The sequence below is a fragment of the Pollachius pollachius genome (genome assembly GCF_949987615.1).
Source record: "Pollachius pollachius genome assembly, chromosome: 8".
Lineage (NCBI taxonomy): Eukaryota > Metazoa > Chordata > Actinopteri > Gadiformes > Gadidae > Pollachius > Pollachius pollachius.
Genome location: NC_136941.1, coordinates 25,083,789 through 25,105,638, shown reverse-complemented (window position 1 = coordinate 25,105,638; position 21,850 = coordinate 25,083,789). Strand labels below are relative to the sequence as shown.

General features: G+C 43.9%; 1 protein-coding gene across 1 annotated transcript; it reads left to right on the top strand.

Annotated features, from left to right (window-relative positions):
• Positions 1-9,738: 9,738 nt before the first annotated feature.
• On the top strand, positions 9,739-21,559 carry tbc1d22b (TBC1 domain family, member 22B). The gene is made up of 13 exons (XM_079741750.1): positions 9,739-9,980; positions 13,210-13,396; positions 13,589-13,766; positions 13,925-14,092; positions 14,649-14,719; positions 14,985-15,113; positions 15,234-15,299; positions 15,576-15,690; positions 16,002-16,108; positions 16,208-16,283; positions 16,387-16,514; positions 18,682-18,777; positions 18,955-21,559. Exons 1-13 carry the CDS (start codon positions 9,925-9,927, stop codon positions 19,081-19,083), a joined length of 1,506 nt encoding a protein of 501 aa, XP_079597876.1. The 5' UTR covers positions 9,739-9,924; the 3' UTR covers positions 19,084-21,559.
• Positions 21,560-21,850: the final 291 nt, after the last annotated feature.

The window sequence follows — 21,850 nt, the reverse complement described above, 5'->3', positions numbered from 1 at the left end:
AAGCAGCACCTTATCATTTAGAGAATTCAAACAGCTCTGATCATGGCTGCCACTGAGATACTTCCGGGTCACTAAGTGAGAAACCTTCCTCAGCAAAAAAGAAGATTAGATCGCAACCTTTGTGTGGGAAACACTGCATTATCTTGGTGGCTGCCACGCGTGACTCATTGAAGTTGCACATGCTAGTAAACTAGATTGATATTTTAATAACATATCAATAAATTAGCGCTCTACAGGATGACTGTTGTTCCGTGTTTCCCCGGAGGTTAAAGGGTGTATGTATAAAGTAACGGACCGTTACAGTGAATAAAACTACGTATTTCTCTGGACCTTTAATTTCCTTTTAGATAAGACGAGCAGCAAATAAACGCTTTACTGAAATAGTCGATCATATACTATAAATCTGAGACTACTGGAAGAGATGTAATTAGACACTTGGGAGAGAGCTGGAGACGTGGGTCTCAAAGATATGAAAGAGGGCCTCAGCGACAAGTAAGATCCTCAATTGGGGGATCCTGCCCCACAGGAAGTAACTCTCGAATCTTCAGAAACATCCCCTTACCTCTCAACCCGCGGTACACTTCTTATATTTTGAGCTAAGATTCTTCCCAGCACTACAGCCCAGCATTCCAACACTCATATCTAAGAATCCGACCTTTATCTCATCAAACTAAAATGATGAGCGATATGCACAGGAACCTTTCCTATCTCCTCAGGGGCCCTTCATACCGGGGTCCGAGTTACGCCACTGTGGCCCCTTTCTGCAGAGCCTCGAGATGATGACAGAGGGATCCCGCGGCCCCCCTGGTTGATGATTCTAATGGCCAGGTTCCTATCTCTTTCCAAGGAATTAAGATTAATTTATTGCAATGCCCTTTAGTTCCAGTGTGTTTCAATTGCGCATTTTGATGATGCTCTGTGATTAACTTCCTGTAGGGGGAGAGCCCCCGTATTTGATATCATATGTGACCTTGAGGCCCTCTTTCATATCAAAGAGACCCCAGGTCTCTTGCTCACTCTAAATTGCCCTTGACCCCGAGGTCACCTACTAATTACATCACTTCCTGTAGGCCGAGATTCATAGTATATTATCCACTAATTATATTAAACCGTAATGTCCTGATTCATATAAAAGAGACCAGACATCACTATCTCACTCCCGAGTCATTCTGGGTCCCCATGTATGGTGTGTTTGCGTCTCTTATGGTTTGTCAATGACCGATCAATTTAGGAAGTTAGCCTTTGAGAATGATTTTCGCCAGCCTTTCACTTTATTAATGGCATTCACGCTTCGAAACACTTTAAAGCAGCATTAATCTGTCATGATTATCTACTATGTACTTAAACTTCCGCTGTACACCAGAAATACAACTCATCCCTGGGTCACTCAAAAAAGTATATATTTTTTTAAAGAACATAATCTAACAACGGTATTAATGTGTCATGATTATCTTTTACAAAGCAAACATAAACTTTGGTTGTGCACCATCAAAACACGTTCTCCGCATCTGTCCCAAAGAATAATAAATGTCATCACATAAAATAACACTTAACACAACGTCTCACAATACTACACAATGCAAGACATTGATTCAAACAACATGCAAGCAGAGTGGTTTCAGGGAAAGTAGCATCAATATGAATGACCATGCCAATGATAGAAAACATTGCATTAACTAACAAAATAAAGATCATATGCATCACTGACTGAATGTTAAGGAAATAAAGGGCACATAGTATAAAACAAGTGTCCTCCATTTTGTTTTGGCAGACAGAAGCTTGGCATAGGTTCCGTTCTTCTGTTTCTTTGGGCCGTCGTTTTGAGTGATTGACAACCTATTCTCTTGTTTAGGTTGTAGAACCAGCTGCGCCGTCAACATTATTGGTTTCCACTTATGACAACCCATAGTGGTTTATTCCTTAAGTTGTATAGTAGCATATGATAATGTATACATGTAGTAGGAAATTCTAGATTAAACAATGGCAATTTGAGCCAGAAATAGAGTGTAAAATAAAGTGATCTGCTACTACAAATGAGGCCTACTCACACAAGAAAAATGATCTTCATATAATCTTTTTTGGAAAATCTTTAACATACAAATGGAAGTGGCCTTTAATATTTAGATGTAACTCATAATAATGAATGCTTTCACTATGCTACAATCGTGAGGTTAATTGGTTTGTTGTCCAGTTAACATGGTATCTGTATTTTAGCTGAGTGGTATTTACGGAGCTGGATGGGGTCATTTCGTTTTTTCCCTTTATAATATGAAGCACTCTTCAGCAAATAGTTTTATTTTGTTATTTTCTATTTAACAGCAGCACAAACCTAATATTGGATGAGTTGAATATTATTGCTCAGGTTGCTCTTTACCGGAAGAATAAAAAACCCTTCTCTTGCCAAATATTTCACCGATGTTTAAACGTCATAGTTTCTGGGACAATGTACGATGCGAGAGCTGTAAACCATATTCCAAATGTGTAAAAGTAAAAAACCAAACTATGGTTAACCGCCAACACTGCAAACTGCTTTTCCGTATGACCTGGGTGCAGATATGAAAGTAAATCTCTGCAGTGGGGCTTTATTGAGGCCAGGACTCTCCTGGAGACCCTAGAAGGCTAGGCCTGATCTCCTGTATGTGGGTCACAGGGAAATCCACACGTGTGTGGTCAAGCACATATGTGTGTTATGGAAATATGTGTTTCTGTTTAATCTTTGTGTGTGTGTGTGTGCATGTGCGTTGAGTGCACACCCAGATTGCCTTTGAGGTAATAATGAGAGATGCATTGGTATTCAAGGCACTCATTGGAGTGAAAAGTGGATGGACACACACACAAACACACACACACACACACATAAAGAGAGACGGGACACCATATTCACAAATCAACAAAAACACGAACCAGTATCATACAAATTGAAAAATTATGACGCCATTACACAAATCAGATAATTTACACTCGGGGACAGCAACCTGTTCCACTTGACAGGATCACATGGCAAATACAAAGGAAACACACACACACACACACACACACACGCACGCACACGCACGCACACACACGCACACACACACACGCACGCACACACACAGGCTTGGATGTATGTACAGTGTAGCAACTACTTCGGGTGGCTGAACTGCTTGCGGCTTCTCACTTCTAAACCCGCTTTGTTATTTTCTGTTTATGTCCAGCGACCGCAGTCCCTGTGCCCCGGCCATGAATACTGCATGGCCTTAAGGTCTTCCTGGAAACAGCGGCAGCATAGACAGCAGCAGCAGCAGAAGCTTGCCCCTGGTGCTAGCAGGCTGGGTTTCCTCTGCAGTTCACTGTGCCACAACGTCTCAAGATCCCCTTCTGCTACACTGCCCCAGTGCCCCGTGTGCCACTTTCAGTGTGTGTGTGTGTGTGTGTGTGTGTGGGTGAGCTAGTATCTTAGAGACATGTCTGACCCCTGCATGCTCCTGCCGGGCTGGTGGTATTTGTTAGAGCAAAATACTTATTTTATGTAGGTGAGCTGAGGAAGTGTGTGCAAACACGTTACTAGTACCTCTGCGTGTGTTTGCGTACGTACATGTTTGCGCGGTGCAAACGCGCAAACATAAGATAATAAGCACGTCTGCGCTTATTATCTTTTCCTGGTAATGTCACATGTTTGACTGCATGGACCAATGAACAGACTGCAATGAAAATTGAGTCAGTGTACCAGAAGAATTATGATGTCTCCCACCGGCCAGGGTGGGGGAAGGGTGCATTTTTGATTGTGGAGAATGAGAGAGAGAGAGAGCGAGAGAGAGTGAGAGAGAGAGAATGACCAACTACTAACTGATTATATATATATTGATCTGGCAGGGACGGGGGTTTGGCAATGTTGCACAATCAATAATATTAATTTAAATACAATGGCCGCAGTTGCTCTATTCACAAACTAAACATGCACACACAAATAAACACAGATGTACAAAAATGCACCAGAACGTGTAATGGGGAGTTGGACTTTTCAGTCACAGAACTTGACAAACACGCCGTCTCTATTTCAATTTCTGATGCAACTCTCGCTGACGTCCTCGCACACTGGCAAAAAATAAACAGCTCCATCCCTTCCAACAACCCCCCAAACACACCCACACACCCACAAACACCCACGCAGACCCCCAACCACACCCATAAATGCACAGCCCCACCCCTCAGCCCAATTTAGTGTTGGTTTGGAAAGTCATCTGTTCCCTAAGCAGTAAGGAACAGCGCGGCCCGCTTGCAGAAATGAGAGTATACAAATGATTTGTGGCAAGACCGTCGTGCCGCGGCCCGCCTCTATGGCTCTGAGAGGGGGGGGGGGGGGGGGGGGGGGGGGGTGGGCTAATGTCACTCTCACCTTGTGTCTCTCTACCAGGCCCACCATGATCATTTTACACATTTTCACAGCAAATTTGTTTTGAGGGACGAGAAAGAGAGACAGCGAGAGAGAGAGATAGAGAGCAAGAGAGAGAGAGAGAGAGGGAGAGGGAGAGAGAGAGACAGAGAGACAGAGAGATGGAGAGAGAGAGATAGAGAGCAAGAGAGAGACAGAGAGACAGAGAGACGGAGAGAGAGAGAGATAGAGAGCAAGAGAGAAACAGGGAGACAGAGAGAGAGAGAGAGAGACAGAGAGACAGAGAGACGGAGAGAGAGAGAGAGAGAGAGAGAGAGAGAGAGAGACAGAGAGACGGAGAGAGAGAGAGATAGAGAGCAAGAGAGAGACAGAGAGACAGAGAGACAGAGAGAGAAAGGGTTGGAGGGGGCAGAGCACATCTGCACAGTGACCTTTTTCTGATCCAATCTCGCTGATGAATCCTAATGAAGGATTTAATAAAATCACAGTTCACAATCTGTCTCTGCATCAAAGCGTGCAATCCAATTCAAAACACAGGGCCCATCTACATTTCCAATATTGTTGCAAACCCATCAACCCCAGCGACCATCACCCTCAAAATAAAAAGTGTGTGTGTGTGTGTGTGTATGTGTGTCTGTGTCTGTAGGTGTTTGTTTGTGTGTGTGGGTGTGGGTGTGTGTGTGTGTGTGTGTGTGTGTGTGTGTGTGTGTGTGTGTGTGTGTGTGTGTGTGTGTGGGGGGGGGGGTGTGTGTGTGTGTGGGTGTGTGTGTGTGTGTGTGTGATGGAGAGAGAGATAAATTGGCGGAGCAGGAGAGGGAGCGGCTGGCCTATTTGTTCCAGCTGTAGCCTAATGTCACAACTCGTCATATTCATTTGGGCCGCTAATGAGCCTGGAGTCAACAAGGTGCAACGCGCAGGAGTGGAACGGCTTGTTGTGATCCTTGAAACAAACAAACAAGGGGGCGGGGGTCGACTGGGGGGTGACAGGGAGGCAAAGGCAGGCCGATGTGTTTTAATAAAAGGGGAATCAAATCAACTGGGGAATTACACGCTAAATACATCAAAACCCAAACCGTGCTTAGAGTTACTGAGTTTCACACACCATCCATTTAAACGCACATATGTAAATAGAGCTTAGTGGACCCATCAAGGAGTTCGTAAGAAAGTAGAGTAAAACAAAGAAATGAATGAGAATGAAAAGATAGAGCGTTGGTTTTAGCCTCTTGGTCGGTTACAGTTAAAGAAATTTAACAACAGCGACATCTGCTGGCCAAGTATAGCACTGTTTCACTTCCACGCAGAACTACAAACCAGCGTCTGGAACTATAGGGATTGTGAGACAACAATGGAACAATACTGCTACACATCTTTGTATTGGGATTAAACGAAATAACAAGCAAAAGGTTTATCAACGTTAGAGAAAACATATATCTCTTAAAGCATTTATCCATATCTTAAATAGATTTCCGCTTGGCTCTCAGGCAGGGTGATATAATTTTATTGATGAAAACACGAAGCCCTTTGTACGTCTTCTTGCAAAGCAAGAAGTAACCCAGGTTTGAGGCTTTTAAACCCTTCCTGCACACAATGTGTGATTCCTAGTTGAAGACTAACTTACTTATACTCTGAAATGGTGAAAAATGGCCTCAATAAAGAATCTCTGAAAACTGATTAATGTACGATCAGGCCCAATTTGTGATGTCAGATGAAGACTGAACCAATCATCAATCAATATGCACACACACCAGGTTTATCACAAGAGGGGAGAGGTGGGGTGAGCACAGGGCCAAGTAAGACCTTCATAAATCCAACACTGTGTGTGTGTGTGTGTGTGTGTGTGTGTGTGTGTGTGTGTGTGTGTGTGTGTGTGTGTGTGTGTGTGTGTTTGTGCGTGTGCGTGCATGCGTGTGTATGTTTGTGAGTGTGTGTGTGTGTGTGAGTGTGTGTGTGTGTGAGTGGAAGGGAATCCATTCCATGCGGTCTACAATGTGTATAGATCAGAGGTGCCTCGACGGAATAGGTGCATTGATTGGATATGAAATCTAATGTGTGACTCCTGCCTCCATCGAAGCGGCCATAATTTCTCCCTGATTATTCTTTTTATTGCAATTACTTAGACCGGCATCGACACCAGACCTTAATGAGACTGTTTGTGACAGAATTGCAATCCACATGAACCCCACCATGAACATGTAGAGGTTTAACGTGGATGTTTAGATGCAAGATGTAAAGGTTTAACGTGGATGTTTAGGCGCACATATGCACACAGCGCGCGTGTGTGTGTGTGTGTGTGTGTGTGTGTGTGTGTGTGTGTGTGTGTGTGTGTGTGTGTGTGTGTGTGTGTGTGTGTGTGTGTGTGTGTGTCTCCAGAAGGCCTATGATCAGAGTGGGGTATGCCAGCTGTGCTACAAATCAGAGCCCATTTACTGGTGACAGAGTCATTAAACCCTGCTCATCTCATGAAGCACAACGTGCATGGTCAAATGCCATTCACTCCCTTCACATTCATAACTCAGTCCGCTGGGCACACCCACCCACACACCCAAACACCCTCCTACCCATAAATATGTTCACACACACACACCCCCCCCCACACACACACACACACACACACACACACACAATCACACACGCATATAAGGTATCTCACTAAGCCAAACTGAGCATGTCAATTGAACTGAGTAACTGAGTGTAGAAAAGGTGGCTTCCCTGTTTATGGGAGATGATTGTATCCATGCATGTGTGAGTATGTGTGTGTGTATACGTGTGTGTGTGTGTGTGTGTGTGTGTGTGTGTGTGTGTGTGTGTGTGTGTGTGTGTGTGTGTGTGTGTGTGTGTGTGTGTGTGTTGATTGATGATGCATTATAAGCAATAGCTGCACAGTCTTTCCAACAATGAATATTTGCTAAAGGTAGTAAACGTCGTCACACCAGGGGCAAGAGGGATTTTACGATAAGTGCACCACCTCACACATGGCATGGTCTTAGTTTACATCTCACTTTCTGTTTCTGTGTCGCACCGACACACACACACACACGCATGTAAAAAAGTATGATTTTAAAGAGGAAGTAGCCGAAAAAATCTTGTGCCATTGCCGGGAATAGTCAGTTGTGCTGTGGAATATGTGTGTTCATGATTGGGTCTGTCGGTTGCAGAATAAAGGTAATCTGTCCATAAACAGTGCAGCACTGCATGATTGCTGATAACATTGAGAGCACGCATACACATATGTAAAGTATATGATTACCTTTCTCAGAGATCTCCCCATCCGCCATGGCCTGAGCATTGCCTGGCTGTGGGCATCGCTGACACAGATGACCCTTTGACCTTGAGATGGGAAACCAGGCCCCACATCCCGTTGTCTCTGCAGAGGACAAACACAGAATAAGGACATGCCAACATTATCTTTATTCTGGCTGTTGTTTACAGTATATAATAACATTGCTTTTGTATTCTCCTTGCCATACTCCAGTAACCAAGCAAAACTTGAAAAACTGCAAATATAGTACCAAGAACAAGAAAGTTAAACAAATACAAAAACACCTCCCTTTTCTAAATCCAATTTATGGAACCCAACTTTTTCTTTACTTAAACTTCAACAAGGTTAACGTCAATGTTCTGCTAATATTTTTGGATGTTTAACTTACTCCTCTATCAGCGTTCCCTTAATTTACAAAATAACTGAAAGGTGTTCAAGAGTGTTCAAGAGTGTCAACATCCACTACTGGGGGTGACAGGAGCAACTGAAAGAAAGCAGAAAGTTCCTCTTTTCTAAAATAATGATGTTTCTGCTTCATTCGTGGAGGGAGACAAGAGTCACAATGCTATCAATTCAGAGAAGCCTAGGGGCTTTAACATGAGTCCTGACACAGTAACTGTTCTTTTTTTATTAAGCAAACGAAAAATTACATCTGAGTTCTTTAAGAGCCATCCCTCAATCTATTTAAGAAAATATACACATGTAAATCATGAAAAGAAGGAGCTCCATCTAAGAATGGGACGCATGGGAATGTGGGACGACTGAAGGGAAAGCTAAAGGTTCAAAGTAATTTCAGAACTCCTCTTTCTAAATGAACGGCCTCTGGCAGTTACAGATTCCCCAAAAACAGTTTGTATTTCCGTGTCTTGTGACTACAAGAGAGTTTCTTCTCCCTGTCGTCTCGTTTCATTACAGCTCTGTTGTATGCGTTAACCATACCACTTTAAATAAAGACAAAAAATACGTATTCCAAGGGAGTTGAATTCAAAGAGCCTGGAAAACATAAGGAGCTGATAGGATATTGTGGGGTAGAGACCAAATGTATAAGCAAAGAAAAGTGCTGGAGTATCGAGGAACTGAACACTTAGAGCTGCCGTGGAATTTGGACGGAGAACGGTGGAGAAAATGTGTCTCACCTGTGTGTTGTCTCACCTGTATGTTTCCTCTTGAATGACGAGGGGAGAGTTGGAGAGCCTTTGTCGGTAGTTGCAGGGATTTCCCTAAACAAACAAATGCAGGAGAGCACCTGCAATTTCAGTGTGTCCAGCAAATCTCATATCCCTCCACCATATCCAAATGTTACAATTTGAATATGAAAAGGGGTCTAATTTGGTTGTTCACTATAAGCTTTTGCCTTGTGAAAGTGAAAAAGCGCATTGAGAGGGAGGCCTACCAGATAGCACAATTCTGCTGGTATTTGTGGAAGTTATCATATACCACATGTGAATGAATAGATCATGGTTAAAAGTAAGACTTAAAGACCCTCTGTGGGACAAGGCCTAAATAAAGACCGGTCTTCCCATTATGTGGTACTGCAGTAGAAAATGCCTGCCCTCTTGTGACTCAAAGGCAATAATGCATCCCTACACCAGAAAGGAGAAGTGTAAAACAAATCAGGATAAACTACCTCAAAAGGAGAAGTTGGTTTGTACTGAGCTTGCTGAATGAAAAGCAGAGTAGATTAACCTCTGAGGGACCAGGCAATGTGATACTTACCGATTACATTGTGCAGTTTATTGAATCATAACTTAACCGTTCACAACTAGAGTGGGATATAAACCAGGTACACAAACTATATGAATAATAATAAAGCAAATACAAGGGTCGGTTGTAATGTAATAATGAATTAGTGGTCAGATATACTATTGCCCAGCCCCATTGTCAGGGACTCCTTGCCAGATGAACAATTCATCAGTAATCAAATTATGCATATTGCAAAGTAAACGTTATGAACCACTAATTAAGATCAGTAAATAGAAGATGGATCAGTGAATATAAGTTACATGAGTAACTTTTCTGTGCACCTGTTGATTGGCAGACTCATCCGCCAATCACCTGTTAGACCCGTCAGCCAATCACACGGCTGCGCCTGGGTGATCCAAGATGGCGGCCTCCAGCGCTCGGTATCGTACATCATCATAATTTGACACAAAAAACATTTTTAAAGGACTACAAACTTTGGGGAAGGTGAAAAAGGGGCCAAGTGGCGGGACGGTATCGCCGGCTGACCACGGAACCCGACCCCCCATGAGGTATCGGTCTGGGTAGACTCGGTGTGACGGACTATCGAAGTATGGCGACCGAGAACCGAATCCACTTCTGGAGGAGGAACGTGAAGGTTCCCGGAAGGTAGGCTCATTGTTATAAGTCTGTTCCCCACCCAGATGGGACTCCGGGGTTCGGGTCCACCGGACTGAGGGCATCTCAGACCCGGGCTCTCAGACCCGGGCAACCTCAGGGGACAAGTGCAGGGGACGGGTTAGGGTTAGGTACCCAGGACCCGCGGGGCTTAAGGGAACTAAACACCACGGGTCTGTATACCAGTAAGGAGACCCTTCATCTATAGACTCATAGGGAGACCCTTCATCTACAGACTCATAGGGAGACCCTTCATCTATAGACTCATAAGGAGACCCTTCATCTATAGACTCATAGGGAGACCCTTTATATATAGACTCATAGGGAGACCCTTAATATATAGACGCATAAGGGGACCCTTCATCTATAGACTCATAGGGAGACCCTTCATCTATAGACTCATAAGGAGACCCTTCATCTATAGACTCATAGGGAGACCCTTCATCTATAGACTCAGAAGGAGACCCTTTATATATAGACTCATAGGGAGACCCTCATCTATAGACTCATAAGGAGACTCATAAGGGGACCCTTCATCTATAGACTCATAAGGAGACCCTTCGTCTATAGACTAATAACGAGACCCTTCATCTATAGACTCATAAGGAGACCCTTTATATATATAGTCATAGGGAGACCCCTTCATCTATAGACTCATAGGGAGACCCTTCATCTATAGACTCATATGGAGACCCTTTATATATATATAGTCATAAGGAGACCCTTTATCTATAGACTCATCAGGAGACCCTTTATCTATAGACTAATAAAGAGACCCTTTATCTATAGAGTAATAACGAGACCCTTCATCTATAGACTAATAAAGAGACCCTTCATCTATAGACTCATAAGGTGACCCCTTCATTTATAGACTCATAAGAAGACCCTTCATATATAAACTAAAACTATGTATGGGAGAGAAGCAGCTGTGATGTGTATAATCTGCCATATGTTTCAGACCAGCGGGTCGTTACTGCTGTCTACTATTCAGTAACTTTACATCAACAACCTGTGTGTCCCAAATGCTGTGTGTAAGCATATTTAATGAAGTTGATCTGCATAGTTTATTTCCTCTTAATAGGGTTTGATAGGATATTAGATCATCGCCTTAATGTAGTCTGAACTGTTATGGTTTATCAACACCTACCAACAATAACGTTACGCCAATGCAACGAACGGTGGCGTGCTATGACCTTACCCTATCCTTGTGTTACACGTTCATAACATGTACCATTTGGTGCTACTTAGCGGCTGTTAGCTAGTCACATTATCCCCGGGAATAAACTATTTAGTTACGAAACCTGGAACGGGGATATTCTACATGAGTGTTAGATGTTAATGTGTGTATCTTTGTCGATTTAAATACTTAGTTATTCCTTTCCAAACTGTAGAGAGCTTGGTGGGGGGCGGGATCCAGCAACCAGTAACCTGTTCAGGGTAATCTGAGAAGAGCCCATCTGTAAGAAGAGGGTGGGGTCCCTTTGTCGTGCACACTCATCTTCCCCAACGGTGGTTGGTGGAAAAGCTGGGGAGCAAAACACAACATACGGCGAAACCTATGTTTGAACAGGAAAGGCAACTGGCTCGCTCAAACTGCCTGTCCTTGAGCAGCTCCTGATAAAACAAGATTGAGCCTAGTAAACAGAGGACTCTGAGCCAGATAGTAAACAGACCCAGTTCTGGCAGAGCAAACTCTCTTAGCTTGGAACACGTTGATGTTGAATCTATCTGGTTTACAGGTTTTACAATTCATCTCATAGGCTTGCCCGTGTTTTTCAGATTTACAGGGAATTAATTGATGCAGGCCTAGACTGCCCTGCGTTGTTGAAGCGCTGCTTTTGGATTCCCTGTAGCTTTCTTTTGAAAGCCACATCTGCTCCGACTAAACCAAGCGTTGAGTCAAACTACTTCAAACTCCTATCTAGGCTCTCGACCTTGGTAAATGAACTGCATTTGTATAATGCTTTTATTCAAATTGCTTTAAAATATTGGACGGCGTTCCCACATTCACACACCGACGGCGGAGTCAACCATGCAAAGCGACAGCCAGCTCGTCGGGAGCAGTAAGGGTTAGGTGCCTTGCTCAGGGACACCTCGACGCTCAGCTAGGCGGGGCCGGGGATTGAACCAGCAACCTTGCAGTTACCAGCCAACCCGCTCTACCTCCTACTGCCGCCTCCAAACATCAGAATATTTGGCAACTTTGCAACGTGAATAAATACTTCTCTATGAAACAGTTTGAAAGGACTAGAATGTTGAAAGACAAATTGCTCTTGTCGATGCAATCAGGATCATCCTAGACGGCAAAAGCATCGTGTTTTAGGGTTCGGGGCTGGGGCGCGGTGACCTGCAGGGGGTCTGCAGAACATTTGGACCGGAGGCCAACTGCTAAGAATCTGGCAGCGGGCAAACTGATGAACAGAATGTGCTTGGCAGGGTGGAAGTGAGCGGCAGTCAGAGCCATGCAAGCTGTTCACTGGTTCTGGTTTGGTTGGACAGCATTCGGTATAGTTTTCGTTATATATATATATATATATATATATCCTCATTCTGATTGTATTCAAAGGGGAAGGAGTGAGAAATTGTTACAAGCTACACTGGGCAAATGTAGGCTGGCTTGGTCTGAGTCATGTTGAAATTTATCTTATTTATCTTACTCCCTGATGCCTTTCCAAAGACAACAGTCAAAGACATGAAAAGTATGTTTATTGTGTGTCGCAGTATTGATAGGACGCGTGTCTCGTCTCCTCCAGTATTCAGCCAGTTTATGGAGCTCAGCATCCACCCCTCGACCCCCGACTGCGGCGCACGTAAGTGCCCGCCACAACTCGTCTGCATGGTCGTATGCCATCCACGTGGGCGTTTTTCATTTTGGCTGTTGTGTGGCCAACATCGCTGTTGTTTTCGGGACTGTGTTTTGCCTTTGGGCTGCATTGTGGACATGCAAATGAATTTTTTTTATTATTTTTTATTTTCCCGACTTATAAGCATTTGTGTTGTGCACGGTGCCTTGTCAGATGTGCAAGGTTATTTTTTTCTACATGTTGGTCTTCATTCTGTTATTATTCCACTTGATGGAAGAGTACAAGAATGTCTTTATGGAAAATGTCCTGCCTGTCATATTGTTGTAGGCGTCACTGTTGAAGCACGTCGTTTGGCACACCTTTTAAACTCTCATGACGCACCGCTAAGGAATCCACCTGACATTATGGCTTTTCAGGTTCCCCAAAGAAGCCTCCAAGCCGAACTTCAACAATCTGAAGTCCAAGAAGCCCTCTAGTTTCCACGAATTTGCGCGTAGCACCAACGATGCCTGGGATATCGACGATGAGGAGGACGAAGACTTCCTGGCTGCCCATCAGGCGTCGCTGCCGCCCAGTCTGCACCCCTCCCCTCCTCTCCCGCAGGTGACGGCTCTGATAGCTCTGTACTCTGTTCCGTGGTTGGACCCAACACTGGAACAGTCGATCATAGGTATTTCTTTATGACTGTCGTCCGGTAATAACGACAGTCATAAAGAAATTGTCACCGAGATCGTTGTCACCGAGATCCACGACGACAGATGTTGTGACATGTCTGCTTGTTTGCCGCGTTTCCAGCACCAGGCGGACCCCGCTGAGCGCCTGACTCCACTGGGGGCAGCCGGCCTGAACCCCCACGAGGACCAGGGCTGCGAGGAAGAGGAGCTGCAGGACGAAGGAGAGGAGGAAGAGTGCGGAGAGTTCAACGGCCGGGTGGGCGAGCCCAGCAGCGATGCCCGCCTCAGCATTTCCTCAGGTACGGATGTGGGGAGGTTCGCCGCGCGGCACCCCGTGTGAACGGGCCGACCTCACGCGGCATCCCGGGAGATGACCGGGGAGGGAGGGGGTCCGGTTCAACCTATGCTGGGTTAGATAAACCCTGTGTCCTGTCCCCTGGTTTCCCGCCCCGCCTAGTTCGATCCACGCTGCAGAAGCAGAAGTCCCTCCCGATGAGGCCCGTCATCCCGCTGATCGCGCGCATCTCGGACCAGAACGCGTCGGGAGCGCCGCCCATGACGGTGCGAGAGAAGAGTCGTCAGGACAAGTTCCGCCAGCTGCTGGCCAGCCCCCACACCGACCTGGGTAGGAGGGAGGCCGACGCACGCTTTGTCCTCGTTACTGATTGTCGCTACATGTAATTGTTTCTCTGTTTTTATCATTTTATCATTTCCCCGTGATGCATCATTCATGACGAGCAATTTACTGATAGTGTTGATGCTTGCGTTTGCTCAAGGTATGAGGTCAGGGCCGGAAAAGGCATCGACGGTTCCTTCTGTAGGCTTGAGCTACCGGGAAGTTTGTAGTCTGTAAAAACTCCAAATATGGATAACCGCGTGTAAAGCGTTTTTTAACAACCAGGTGCTCAGTCAGTGAATCGTGTTTTAAAAAGCTGAGTTATTCCCTACTGGTGCTACGGCACGCCTGACTATTGAGCAGAATTGCTTCGCCATTTAAAGTATGCACACTCAAGACGGGAGAATGGAATTTGATACACTGTTCACCAAAGCACACCCAGTGCCCCCTACACATTAGACCCACACCCAGCTCCGCCACAGGGTATTGCCGTTGACACTTGCAGAGTGGCCGATGCTCAGTCGTCCCAATGCTCACCGTCACTCGGCTGCTGTGCTGTTTTCAGAGGAGCTGCGGAAGAGCAGCTGGTCAGGCATCCCAAGAGAGGTCCGACCAATCACCTGGAGGCTCCTGTCTGTGAGTAATCAACATGGGAAACCTTCCTTTCTCTGAGGCGGGTGGCTCCGGAGGTCGACTAGTAACCGAAAGGTTGCTAGTTCGATCCCCGGCTCCTCCTAGCCTCGAGCGTCGACTCGGCCGGCGGTGTGTGAATGAGTGAGTGAGTGAATGGTTGTGTGTCGCTTTGGATAAAAGCGTCTTCAAAATCCCCTAAATGTAGATGTAAATGAGTCGTCTTCACCTGGCTTGTTGCCTGAATGTGCTTAACCCTCATATGTTGAAGGGCTACCTTCCTGCCAACATGGAGCGCAGGGATCTGGTGCTGAAGAGGAAGAGAGACGAGTACTTTGGCTTCATAGAGCAGTACTACCACTCCAGAACAGATGAGCACTACAAAGACACATACAGACAGGTGATATTTCAGTGATTCGAACTCAACCCAATTGCCCCATTATGACACACAATCTGAGCTTCATAAACAAATTGCATGAGTCTAATGTTCATTGTATTTACAAATCTTTCTGCCGGTCAGATCCACATCGACATTCCCAGAACCAACCCTCTGATCCCACTGTTCCAGCAGCCGACGGTGCAAGAGGTGAGAGGTCATTCATACAGCAGCCACGAGCTGTACCTGCTGTTTCAATCCCTTCTAGAACCATGTCGGGCTAGAGTGTTCACAAAGCCTATATCACTATGTCACCGTGACTGTTACATCTTATTGAAAGCACTGGTCGCTTGTTTTCATCACCACAAAAAGTGATACTGAAGGCTGTTTGGCATACGCTCTGATGAACTAGTACCAATATTTCCATACTTATTCCTCAAGTAGCATAGCTTAACACGAAACATTTATTATTTCTTTGTGCTGCAGGTGTTTGAGCGTATCCTGTTCATCTGGGCGATCCGCCACCCTGCCAGTGGCTACGTCCAGGGGATCAACGACCTGGTCACACCCTTCTTCGTAGTTTTCCTTTCTGAATTTGTGGGTAAGTGAACCTTGTGTCTTGTGCTCATATCCAGCATCAGCATAAGGACTTGTTGTGGTTCCCATTCAGCCGAGTGCGTTCAAACTTTCAACGGTGTTGGTTGTATTACTAATTTGTTACTTTTTTTTTACAAACAAATGTGTTCTGATCCTGTTTTCTTCATTCAGTTTGAATATACTATTATGTGATCTTGCATCTTACTTTAGGCTGGTGCTTTGTAGATCTAAATTCATTATCGATTCAGGATCGAAGTGAAGTCGTTGAGCGGTGTCTTTAATTTGGTGATGAATTCTCAACTTGTGCTCTGCTAGAAGAGGATGTGGAAAACTTTGAGATGGCCGGCCTTCCTCTGGAGACGCAGAGGAACATTGAAGCAGACAGCTTCTGGTGTATGAGCAAGCTACTGGATGGAATACAGGTTGGCACACGCGGCCCAGTGCATGCAAATGAACCCTTTACTGTCCACCTAACCTGACCCTACCTGTTTCTGCCTTGTCTCGGTCGCAACAAATTGAAGGACAACTACACGTTTGCTCAGCCCGGAATCCAGAACAAAGTAAAGGACCTGGAGGAGCTGGTCAGCAGGATAGACAGTAAGCTGCTCCTCTTGTCAACATAGCACTCGACTGCTTTTGCACACATGGATCTCTGGAGAGAGTGTGTGTGTGTGTGTTTGTGTGTGTGCGCGTTCCCTAGTGGACATCCATGGTCACCTGAAGAGGTACGAGGTGGAGTACCTGCAGTTTGCGTTCCGCTGGATGAACAACCTGCTGATGAGAGAGCTACCGCTGCGCTGCACCATACGCGTGTGGGACACCTACCAGGTACGGGTCAATGTGCACGTTTGGATGGCTCCGCGGTGCGCATTGCACGCGTGTCAGTTGCCGCCCTTAGCACCAATAGGAAGCGGCGCGCTGCAGCACCGTTGTGATTATCCAACATAGTCGGTATAGGTTAACATAACGTTATACCAGTTGTTTTATGACTACCTATATATGGCCCTGATGCCCATGATCCTCTCTTTGCGCTTACAATGATAGTCCCATTAATTTAGTCGGGCAATTAATTTACGGTTTAGTCGCTTTATTTGCGGTCGTTGCTCATTCTTTTTGCATTGGGGAATTGTTAATCTACTGCATCAACAATCTCTATGTATAGGACCTTGTATCAAGCCGGGGTGTACAAACCAGCTTTAAAAAAAAAGCGCTTTTTCAGGGGCAGCGACGCTAGGGAATAGAACAGTGGCGTGAAGGATAGTGGGGCGTCTAGCCGCCGCCGGTAATGGGGACGTTCTTTTTGATGCGCCGCTTAGGTGCCGGTGTGTGTTGGGCTTCAGTCTACCACAACCGTTGTTGACTACATGAAAGACAATTCTAAACCCATAACATTTTACCTTTATTTGTTTTTTTCGGTGCTTAAGATCAATGTATGGTAGCTAAGAAAGGGTTTCAGAGGAAATGTGCAAATTGTCTTCAGTTAGAGCACCCATTCTTCGTCGCTATCTGGTGGGCATATGGTGTTATTGCAATTGTTTGGCTTGGTATCACGCAATTCCACCTGTCCTGACCTTCAGGTCAAGTGTCAAAATATATAGTACCATCTAGTACTATAGGGCTACCAACTGATTATGCACTGGGTGGTATTCACCCTAAAACAGGAGATTTATTCCTGTCCTTTGGAGGAGACGTAAAACCGAGGTCCTGACTCCATGAGGTCATAAAAGATCCCAGGGCACTTAGCGCAAAGAGTAGGGGTTTCCCCGGTGTCCTGGCCAAACCAGGCTCATTCAATCCGGCCCCCTAATCATCCTCCTGTATAATCGGCTGACTCATTAATTCCCTCACTCTCCACCTCCAGCTGGTGTGTGGTGAGCGCTCTGGCGCCGATCGGCTGCCGTGCATCACCCCAGTGGGTGATGCACACTGGTGGTGGTTAGTGAGGCCCCCCCTTTACTTTAAAGTGCGTTGGGTTCCTCGAAAAGCACTATATACATTAAAAAATATATTATTAAGGCGGAAATATAATCTTCAACTTACGCTGTGTTCCAGCTTTGCATATACATTTAACTTTATTCACTCTGAGTAAATAATGTAGTCACTTTACTATATACTATCAACCTCTATACTTCTAAGTAGTATCCACTTCAATTATTTCACTTGCAGAACAATCACACAGGATCACATATCAAAGTCAAAGTCTGATTTGTTGTCAATTACAACATGTGTACAAGACAAATAGAAGAACCGAAATATTGTTTGTCTCTGACTCGCGGTTCATTATGTATAAAGGATAACATTTGGTAAAATGAAATAAAATAAGATAAGTAATATTTACAATGAATAAATTCTAAATATATTACATATTATAGCCCTTGTAGTTGTGGAGATATAATTGTATTTACTTTAGGTATGTTCTTTTCAGAAATAGGTCTAGTAATGATGATGTTGCCTTGCTCTTTATGCAGGCTAAGATTTAGGGGTGTGGTCAAATTAATGTGTTTATGTGGTCATATAGAGGCCTTAAGGAAGGCCGTAAAGGGCTTCGTGAATACTCTCTAGATTGGAAGAGGCTACCTCTCAACTCAAAGGGCTGCTTAAATCAGTCAAACAAAGCAACATCTGTTTTGCTTGTCCGAATGACGGGAGGTTCTTTATGGGGATATTAATGTGTTGGGGAATAAGTTATGCTCCCTGTCAATCAGCATTGTACACGCGCTGGGATCTGTGAGTCGGATCATAAATAGAGATAAAAATGTCCTCCATACAGCAGATGTTTTATGTCCACACTCGAGGCAGGCTGCCACCGGCCCCATGTGATAAACGGGTACATTTCAACACAATCTGTAGATTGCATTTGGTCCGCCTGGCTGATGGGACTGGTGGGATTTTAGAACTTCCAGCTTGTGGACTGAGGTGCGCTTTACATCAAGAAGCCATTCATTTAGCTTCAGTATTTAGTTGGGCTCATGTGAAATGTGATTGGGTTTCTCAGGCGGAGGCTGAAGGCTTCTCCAACTTCCACTTGTACGTGTGCGCTGCGTTCCTCATTGAGTGGCGCAAAGAGATCCTGTCCATGGTCGACTTTCAGGTAACGTACACATTGTCGTCCAATGCTAAACCTCAATGTATATGAGCTGGCTGAATAAACAATACTAATGCAGTGAGCCTGTGTGTGCCTTACGCTATCGAAGGGTGTACAGTACAATATGTTTAGAGTAATGTCCGTTGCTCAATGTCATTTCATGAAGTTGTTTACTCTGCACAGGGGCTTCTCATGCTACTTCAGAACCTTCCCACAATCCACTGGGGTAACGAAGAAGTGGGTCTACTTCTCGCTGAAGCTTACAGACTTAAGTATATGTTTGCAGATGCACCAAATCACTACAAGAGATAAGCCAGGGGCTTCAAAGGTACCACAAGCAGCAGTTTGATGGCTTCCCTTTAAATTAAATCCACTGTTTGGAATGGACTTCTTCCAATGTTTGAAGCACTCCGGGTAAATTGTGTCTAATGAAAACTAGGCCAGACATATCGACAGGGAAATAAACAATGTACAGCAAATACACTATACGTGTAAATTAAGGGCGACTCCTCAAACTTCCATCACGATACTCCGTTGTACAAAATATCTCTGTTTGCTAAGTTCAATGTGTGGGTATGGTGGTGGGGGTTTTCACCAAGGCTCTGTTTAAGTGCTTTAGTCCATCTCCAGTTTAAGGACAGTTTAAATTTATTCCCACATATTGATAAAGGTCTTGTTTGGTGATGGAACCAATGGAACTGGTTGATATTGTTTGGCAGACTTTCTCATGGACAGCTTCAGTTTAACTCCCGGTCCTATGGAGTCCTGTTTTACTCATATCTGATGAGGTCATGCAGCATTGATTGTTTTTACTTGTTATAGTAAAAATAGTGTAAATAATAGGTAATGTTTGTGAGACCATCCTTTTTTATTAAAAAGATGGTGTTCAAATGGAGTCGACAGATTATATTTTCTTCAAAAATTTTCTCTGTGATTGTTTTTACAAGGTAAAGGACAAAACACAGGCTGTGTTTTTATTTTAATATCATACTGGCCGGTTGGGATGAAAAGCTTCAGATTCCCAGGGATCTGGTGAGGCTTTTTTTTCCCCGGTCAGAAGACTGACTCTCCAGGCAGTCAACCCTTCAGTCTGTCGTGACTGAAATGGTCATAGTGAGCCTCGCTCGGAGCCAAGACCCCTCATCTTCTTTTCTGATTTACTTTGCCATTCAAAGAAAATAAGAAAATATTTGTATGGATATTAAATATGGCCACCTTTCTATATCTGGCCTTCATTCTTCTGTTGTATTTCAGGTTCCCTCGGTGCAGTTTAAGTTACCAAATATGTTCTAGCTCTCCTTTGGGCTCTGATGTTCACTCCAGAATAGTACGTAGCGTTCCTACATGCTGATGCCTTTCATAGTGACCTTTTGTAACACACTGTTGTCACTTTGTTGAAGTGATACTCCAGAGATGTTCCTCTTTTTGGTGATGTAGCTACTCCACATCACTGATTAGTTCAAACAAATTAAACATTTGATTAAATAGTTACAAATATCAAACAGTATCAAATATTCTGTTTGAGAAATTGTTGAATTTACTACGTTTGCCTTGGTACTAGCTAATAGTAAGTACATTTTAAGTTTCCATTCCAATATAACTAGAGTATGGTAGAGAAATGATCTCTTTGATTATTATAAAGAATGTAATTAATTTAACAGGCCGGTAGAGAAGCCTTCTGTGGTGTCACTCAATCGGTTTGTATTTTTTGGTTTCTGGTACCTATAACTGTGACTGCCTAGTCGTGTGATCCAGGTTCATTTGTGTCCAGGATTATCGCGATCATTTATGTTCAGTTTTTATTTTCTTTATGGAATGTGAATACATGTGATACTACTTTAGTCATAACCAGGATAATTATCCTGCACAATGTGAGGAAGAAGACAATCATTAAGCGTGGTACTTATTTGTGGGTTGTTTTTTCAAATATAAATGAACAGCCTTGTAGCAAATATGTAACTTGATGAGAATGTAGTGAATTCTAATTAGAAATGCACAAGATATGGTTGAACGATAATCCAAGTAGTCAACAGTATTGATTTAATATTGTCATGAAACATACTGCAATGTTGCAAATGGTGTTTATACCACAACATTGCAGTTGTTTGCGGTAAACTTGAATGCTTTGCTATTTGGCAGCTACAATTATAGCCCTTACCGGGGAGGGTTTAGCTAAGAGAAGGCATGTTACATAATCCAGATGTTTCAATTCATTTGTTTGTTGCAAAGAGTGCATTTAAATTCCCTGATATCAAGCATGATGTGTAGCAATGAAGAGCCAATCAGATACTGAGGCTACACTTTCGCAGGGATTCAATCATTGACCAAAGTAATGTTGGACTCTAATAGAATGAGATCACACTTTTCTCACACAAATGATCAGCATTGCCTGTTGTCTTTTTTCTGGTTATATAAATGCATCTAAATTAAATGTACAGACTACGAAGTATAGTATTGGTCATTAAGAGTCCGCTCATTATTATAAATTGCTTATTCTGCAAACCTGTGTTACATTCATACATTGTTTTATTAAAGCTGTCTTTCTCCAGGTCTGTTTTTTTTCTAATTTGCCTTGACTGAGAAACACTTTAATTGTATGTACTTCACTTTAATTAAAATGTATTTTGAGCTACTTCCCGTTGCCTGACAAGAACATTATGCACTGAAGACTTGAAAGAGGAAAAATATTTAATTAGTCTTATATTTGACACCATCATTGGTTCTCATGCTGAAGGGTTTCTCTAGCAGCTAATTGCCAATTCTTTATGCCAATACAATTTTCTCGTTAGATTGGTTCTGCATTAACTGAGGGTTTCCACCTTAAATAATGAAGTTATTGCAGTAATTATGTCTATTATTATTTTGCTTTTGATTAAACTGTTGCTTTACTTGTTATTTTAGTGATCTATGACTTTTGTGTTGGAAGTTAGTGTTAGGCTAGGTATTTAATAATGCACAAACACACAGATTATGGAAGGTATAATGTATAGAACGGTTGTCATTATCGGGAAAATAAGCCCAGACAGGGCGCATGCATATGCATGCATGAGACTTGAGAACATCTGCCGGAACTAGTCAG